The following is a 7,745-nucleotide window of genomic DNA, read 5'->3' on the forward strand; positions in this document are numbered from 1 at the left end:
TCAAAAATGTTTTAGGCAGTGACAACACGATTGAAATATACTCATGGCCCCTAAAAATACTAGAAGCTCTAAAATAAGCTCCAAAGTTGTTTTGTAGGACTCATAATATCAAACTATAACTTTCCAAAGGACAGGAGACTGGACTTTTCTTTAACTTTGTGGTGTGTTTGTTATGGCAACAACCCAGGGATCTAAGATAATCAGGGGCTGATGGCCCAATCACTGATCTATAGAGATGCATCTAATATAACCAATCAATATCTGGCTCATTCTGTTTTTACAAGGATATTTATGCAGTCCACATATTTGCATGTTTATAGAGCATTTCTGGAAGATGTTCTAGCACGTTAGCTTCATAGAGTAAGCCTTATGTTATTCTGTTTTGTTCACTAATGTGATCAAAGATGATGCCTGGCATGTAACAAATTTTTAATAGCTATGCATTGAATGAGTAAACTCACAAGAAAATGATAAAGGTGGTTACCTCTAGGGAGTAGGACTAGAGATTGGTGAAACTATTACTTTTCACTTTATATCCACATATGGCATTTATATGAAGAGGGCAGGAAGACTGTCTGCTCTTCTCTTTGTATTTGCTCCTTTACCCATAGAGAGGAAGAAATTTCTGCCTTTGCTTTCACTGCTGTCTTTTGGCCTTATGACTCCTCCATGGGCAGCCCAAACCAAAAAGGAATGCACAATCTGGCTGGTTGTTCTTGGACCATGTATTCTTAGTGGGCAAGATTCCACTCTTCTTCACTCATTTCCTATCTCCATTGCTTTATGATCAGGGCCTCCCTTCCAGAATAAGTCCTGGTCATGACTCTACTCTCAATTTCAGCTTTTCCATTAGTGTTTGGTTCACAGGGCTAGAGGCATGTGAGCATTTAAATTTGTCCTTGCCTTACTTCATCTGGGCTGCTGTAACAAAATAACATAAATAGGTGGCTTATACACAACAGACATTTATTTCTCTCAGCTCTGGAGGCTGGGAAGTTCAAAGCAAGGCACCGGCAGATTTGGTATCTGGTAAAGGCCTGTTTTCTGGTTCATAGGTGGCCATCTCCTCACTGGAACCTCACATAGCAGAAGGGACAAGGAAGCTATCTGGGCTGGGGTCTCTTCTTTTTCTTTCTTTCTTTCTTTTTTATTTTTTTGAGACAGAATCTTGCTCTGTTGCCCAGGCTGGAGTGCAGTGGCAAGATCTCGGCTCACTGCAACCTCTGTTTCCTGGGTTCAAGCGATTCCCCTGCCTCAGTCTCCCAAGTAGCTGGGACTACAGACATGTGCCACTATGCCCAACTAATTTTTGTATTTTTAGTAGAGACAGGGTTTCACCATGTTGCCCAGGCTGGTCTCGAACTCCTGAGCTCAAGTGATCCACTGGCCTTGGCCTCCAAATGTGCTGGAATTACAGGCATGAGCCACCACACCCAGCTGGGTCTCTTCCTATAAGGACAAAAATCTCATTCACGAAGGCTTTGCTCTCATGACCTAATTACTTCCCAAAGGTCCCAACTCCAAATAGTTTTACAATGGGAATGATATTTTAACATAGGGATTTTGGAAGGACACAAACATTCCTTCTGTGGCATTCCTCAAACCTGGACATTTTAGATGCAAGCAAGTTGGGTATAGGAAACCCTGAGTGAGACAGAGTAGCTCAGCAGAGATGCTTTAATTTTGGGAACACAGCTCTCCTGGTGATTAATAAAAATTCTAACTTGTAGGCTGGGCACAGTGGCTCATGCCTGTAGCCCCAGCACTTTGGGAGGCCAAGGTGGGCGGATCACCTGAGGTCGGGAGTTCGAGACCAGCCTGACCAATATGGAGGAACCCCATCTCTACTAAAAATACAAAATTAGCCGGGCATGGTGGTGCACGCCTGTAATCCAGCTACTCAGGAGGATGAGGCAGGAGAATCACTTGAACCCAGGAGGCAGAGGTTGTGGTGAGCCAAGATCACGCCATTGCACTCCAGCCTGGGCAGCAAAAGCAAAACTCTGTCTCAAAACAACGACAACAACAACAATAACAACAAAAAGTGTAAGTTGTTTCGCATTTTGCTCTTGTCCTCCTATGTACAGTTTCTGCAACGAGGCTGCAGTGATAGGATTCAGAAACCCAGAGCCCATTCCAACCTCATGATACTGCCGTGCTTTTACTTGTTTAGTTTGTCATGTGCATATATAATTTGGAAATGAGTATATGGATCAGAACATAATAACATGTGAGGAGTGAGTACAAAGTATTTTTTCCTCCACCTACACAACATAATAAAATAGTTGTTTTTCATGAATTCTGTTGGAGGCAATTTGTATTTATAAACAGGAGAAAATAATAATAATAGGCTGGCAGGATGATTTAGCATTAACAGGCCTTTTGTCTAAGAAAACTAGTTCATAGAATCATTAAATACTTTGGTTAAAATTGAAAAGGAAACGGACAGAGTTAACCCCAAAACTTTGGAGTCTGAAGCAGAGACTTAACAAATTCAGCATGGGTGAGTGTAAGGAGTAGGTGCTACATCATGACCAAAAAAAGGATTGTAATGCTGCCACACATATTTCAGAAAAGTTGATCTACTAGGGAATGTGTGTGGATGGACACTTTTGCTGTTCTGAGATGTCTGTGATCTGTGCTAATAGGCATCAGTATTGTGTTAACAATAACAGCAATTGCAACAACAACAGCTAAGACTCATTGAATGTTTATTATGAACTACACAGACATTCTTTACATGTATCGGTCCAATGAGGAAACTTCTATTATTATCCCATTTTACAGATAAGGAAATAAACACTCAGGTAGGCTTAGGTCACATGCTGCTAAGGGGCATGGGTGGAATCAGTGGAGTGTTGAAGTTGGCTTGTACAGGCTCTTGAGAACGGACTGTGCACACCTCTTTGCAACAGTGTGTTCAACAACATCATGTTGCTACCTTGAATTTGGCCATTGTGGGCTAATATACACCACAAAAATTGACAAAATATCACAGATCATGTGGCTTTTTTTTTTTTTTCCCCAGAGAGCTCATTGGCAAACATTCTAACAAATCACTAGATAGGATTCAAACCCAGGCAGTTTGACTGGATAGCATCTTGGCAAAGATGCATGTTTTCAGGCCAAAGTATTGATAATGGTTTTAACAATTGTCTTACTGTGTGAGCCACTTTTATTTGGTTGGTTTTATAGATGAGCTTGAGGAGGCAGTGTCTCATTTACATGGGGCATAGTGGATTGGTTGGACCAGGTGTGCCATTTACATAGTGCCAGAGGAGGCTGACCATCCCACCCTAATCTTTTATTATGCAAATGAGGTCTTTACCTGGCCTGTGCCATGTTACCTGCACATGTGGCAACAAAGAAAAGGGAAGGGAAAACCTCCATTTTGAATATAACTGGCTTCCAGGTCGCTTTTTTATTGGTATAACTGCTCGCATTTACCTATGCAAGCTTCAAGCTTGCTTGTCTATGCCTGCAGCTTGATTTTTCAGGCTGCTTTTTGTTAGAAAAGAAATTATTTTGGGGCTGCTTTTTATTAAAAGGAAATTCCACCGAGAACTCTTTTACCCTAACTGCCTAAATAATTTCTTTTTAGCTCCTGTATTACTATCATTTGACTTATATGCCAAGGAGTTTGGGTGGAAAACAATGATCCCTCCTCATCAGGAAGCAGATGCTCACCTTTGTGGATAGTCAAAGTGACAGCCACAAAAATCCCCCAGCAAGATCAATGAGAAAAAAAACAACCTGTGATTGCTGAGTGCTAACTATATGTCAGGCATTTCCTTAAATCATTACCTGCATGGTTTTATTTCATTAGCCCAGAAGCCCTCTAATGATGCGCAGTAGCCGTTGTTCTCATTTTTGAGAAGAGGAAGTGAAGATTTGGAGATGGTGAAACATTGGCTTGAGATCTTCTAAGTGGCGAGTGGTTGAGGGAATTTGGAGCCTGTAACAGCTGCCAGACAATCTGACTCCAGAGTTCATGTCCCCAAGGAGGAAACCATACTGCTGAGGAGTCCCACTGAGGGAGTGGGGCTGAGAGGGTAGCCCTGAGGCTCCCAGGTTCTGAGCAGAAGAACCTCCATCAAAGCACTCCACCAAAACACAGCTGTGTTGTCTGTGATCTTCTCTGACCTCGGCCCTCATAACCTATTGCCTTGGCTATGGGTCATTTAATATGTCCTGCCCTGAACACATCCAACATTTCCATGTGTCTGACTTCTAATACCACATTCCCCCACTACCTGCTTCTAAACCTGATGATCCAGGTGTATTCTGGTCTTTGCCCATATCCTGAATGCAGTCCCTGTACACCCTATGTCCGATCTACCCTATGTATTATTATTTTTTCCAGTATACTTTCTATTTTATTTTTTTTAAAGTGAGGATATAAAAATGAGATTCTTGAAGAAAATAATAAAGTGTTACCTTTGGAAGGTAAACTTAAAGGCACCTTCTATTTTGCTCTTCCTATACTTATGTACTTATTTTCTACATTTTCTATAATGAATGAGTTCTTTCTATAACAAAAAAATGCTACTTACAAATGGATAAATGAAGACAAATCTTAAAACAAATCTTAATACCTATTCATCCAAAAAGCAAAGGACACTTTGCAAACTATTACAATCTACCTTATGCAACTGGCTGAAGATACTTTCTTTGTCTGCACTACCCACTCCATTTCTCAAGAGACATTAACAACACACCATGATTGAAAAACTAGGGTGTTATGTGTTTAAAGAAAGAGGTTTAAAATATTTTATTAGAGAACACATATCAATATTGAACAACACTTAAATAGATGGCATTCATATTAATAAGGACAATATAAATTCTTATAATTTGAACAGTCACTTTGTTCAACAAATAAAATAAATTCATTTTTATCAGTGGGCATGATCCATCAAGTATATGTTTTCAATAATTTATTCATCTGCTTAGTACTATATACATTCATTTTCTTTGAAAAGAAACATAAAATCAACGTGATTGTTTATCACATCACATCATAAACAGATGGACCTGTAAAAATGGCGTGTAGAAAATTCAGAAACACTTAAACAGCACATTCCAAGGATACTGAGTCCATGTAAGAGAAATTAAACGCTTTGAAGCCATTGTAGTCAGCCTGGTGTCATATATATGCATCAATACAAAATGTTGCCACAAATTCAAGTATACTGATTCACACACATAAATATATTATTCTGACATAGGAGAGAATGCTCCCTTGAATAGTATAGCGTGCATACCAAACTCTCAGCACGATTCAGATTAACTTTTTTTTTTTTTTTGTAAAATGGAAGGAAAGGTAATGACATCATCAACTTAGTCGACCAAATACCAAACCTGGAGAAGGTGGACGTAGTTCACAAACACTGTACAGTTAGAAATTGCACCATACATGGAGTCTTATTTGTCACAACAATTGTTAAAGGTTACAGAAAAACCATAGCAGCTAAAACCAGCCAGTCAGCCCACATTTGCTTCTGTGGCAACGTGGAAATGCTGTGTTTGTATTTTGAACAAATGTAACAAGGAGACAAGCAGAAACGCTGCAACAAGCCAGGAAATGTCACTGGGTTCATGGTTAAATGGCGTCAGCTTTATTTACTGAAGTATGATTTTAATTTCACAGGCAAAATGAACCTCCAAATTTGTTTTCCTTAGCCCCAGCAAGTCAAGTCCTTCCTAACTGCTAGTTGATTGCAAAAGTGCAGCTTCAAGTCTGTCCCTTTTGTGTTCATTTCTGCGCCCCCACCTCTAGTCCATCAGGTTTCTAACATGAGCAGACGCTGTTTCATATGCTTCAGTGTAGCATGAGATGTGACCCTTCCGTGATGTGAAAGTCAGCCTTTGGGGGTATTATAGTGGTTCAGTTATTTTCTGTTTGTTGTTGTTGTTGTTGCTGTTGGAAAACTTGTTTTTTAAAAACATGCTGCAGAACATCTTCTTGCTAAAAACAATTTCTCAATTAGTAGGAACACTGAATTGCCTTGTATATGATTTGCTTGTTTAGACGTCCAAAGCATTTGGTTATTCTTAAGAATTAGGCACTTCCATTCTTGAGCAAATATTTATTTGTGTGAAGAGAGAGAAATAGACCTCCTTTTTTTTTTTTTTTTTTTTTCTGTTTGGCCATCCCACTGTAATGCTGCACCAGGCCTTGAGAACAAAGAGAATCAGACAACTGGGAAACCAAGGCTTTGTGATTTCCAGCCAAGCCAAACATGGTTACTCTGTCAGGAAAGCCTTGGACTCACCACCGACTGGCTGTTTCAATGAGTTCTTTCTTGGCTTAAAAAAAGAGTGAGAAGAAGAGCAGTTGTGTGGTTTGCCTGTGGGGACTTGGGCAGTGGGGGTTTGTAGAGCCAAGTGGTCACCGTGATAAGTGAGACTGACTTCCCTGTGCCCCGACATTTGGGAGGAGGCAGCAGCCCCAGCACACGCCCAAGGTTTACCAGCCCCTGGGCCTTTGCACAGATTCCTCGCTTCTTTGCAACTGTTTCTGTTCCCCACCCCATTGTGTCCTCCAAGACTCACCATAGAGATCATCACTTTTGAGAAGCCTAACTCTGCAGTCGACTGAGGCCCTCCACCAAGCTCCCATGGCACTGTATCAATATCATAGATGCTTGGAGGGCAAGGACTATGCCTCTGCCCTTGTTATTCTCCACCCCCTGGACTTGGGGCTGGAGCACAGTCAGCCTACACTGAATATTATAGAGTGAATAAAGAAATGAGAGAGCAGAGAGTGCAACAGCAGCTTTCTTTGAACAAAGGGGATTTTGTTTTGCAGCATGATTTTCATGTCTATGAATGTTCCAGAATTCAAGGGACACTGACTTTTACAAGTTAAATGTGCCTTTTTTTCTTTTAAAAATATCTTATTCTGAAAAATGTCAAACATGCACAAACATGGAAGAACTGCGTGTGGCCTTGCCTGCCATTCTTATTTCATCTTTCACCCTTGCTTCTCCACTTTTGGCAATAAAACTTTAAAGCAAATTATAAACACACTTCGATATGCACTTACCAGTTAAGGACAATGCCATTATTACATCCAACAAAATTTAAAGCAACAATCTAATTATCTAACATCTAATAGGACCCAGCCTCTTCTTAATTTTCTCCAATTACTTCAAAAATGTCTTTTTACAGTTTGTTTTAATAAAGATCTAAATGAACAAGGCTTATACAGTATACTTGATGAATGCATCTCTTAAGAATATTTTACCCCATAAAAGTTCCCCTTTTTAAAATGCCATTTACTTATTGAAGAAACTGGGGTGCCTTATGGAATTCCTCATACCCTACACGTGGCTGATCATTCTCAATGAACTTCTAGGAATGAAATGGGGGAGGGAGGTTGTACGAAACTGATTTACAAAAAATCGAGCTATTTGTCCCCGAAGGCTCTTTTCCTCTTGCCCTTTGCATTCATGATCATTCCTTAAGTTACTGTTTTTCTTGCATCAGCAACAGTAATATGTTGGATTTGTGCCTTAGTCAGATGGATTCTTGATAAAGAAGTAAATCCATGTGACAGGCAAGGCTCCTGGGCTCCTGGGGTGGATTCCAAAGCCAGTGGTTCACAGGATGAGTGGTGGGTTTGCTTCACTCGTGCATTTGCTTCAAATGCTCCCCTTCCTTGGGCAGTAAGGACAACAGTCGTGGACAGGAAGCTGGCTTCATGTTATGGGTGTGTGTCCCTTTAAAACACAAGGTAGACT

The 7,745-nt window shown here is 40.4% G+C and overlaps 1 protein-coding gene across 1 annotated transcript in view; it reads right to left on the reverse strand.

Annotated features, from left to right (window-relative positions):
- Window positions 1-5,291: 5,291 nt before the first annotated feature.
- The window catches only part of ADRA1A (adrenoceptor alpha 1A), a 119,028-nt gene continuing 116,574 nt past the window's right edge, over window positions 5,292-7,745 (reverse strand). Inside the window, exon 3 of the mRNA XM_033229255.1 lies at window positions 5,292-7,743. Coding sequence (XP_033085146.1) covers window positions 7,630-7,743 — 114 coding nt within the window. The 3' untranslated portion in view covers window positions 5,292-7,629. The remainder of the gene's footprint in view (window positions 7,744-7,745) is intronic.

This window comes from Trachypithecus francoisi, unplaced genomic scaffold (assembly GCF_009764315.1).
Source record: "Trachypithecus francoisi isolate TF-2019V2 unplaced genomic scaffold, Tfra_2.0 Contig01440, whole genome shotgun sequence".
In the NCBI taxonomy this organism is placed as follows: Eukaryota; Metazoa; Chordata; class Mammalia; order Primates; family Cercopithecidae; genus Trachypithecus; species Trachypithecus francoisi.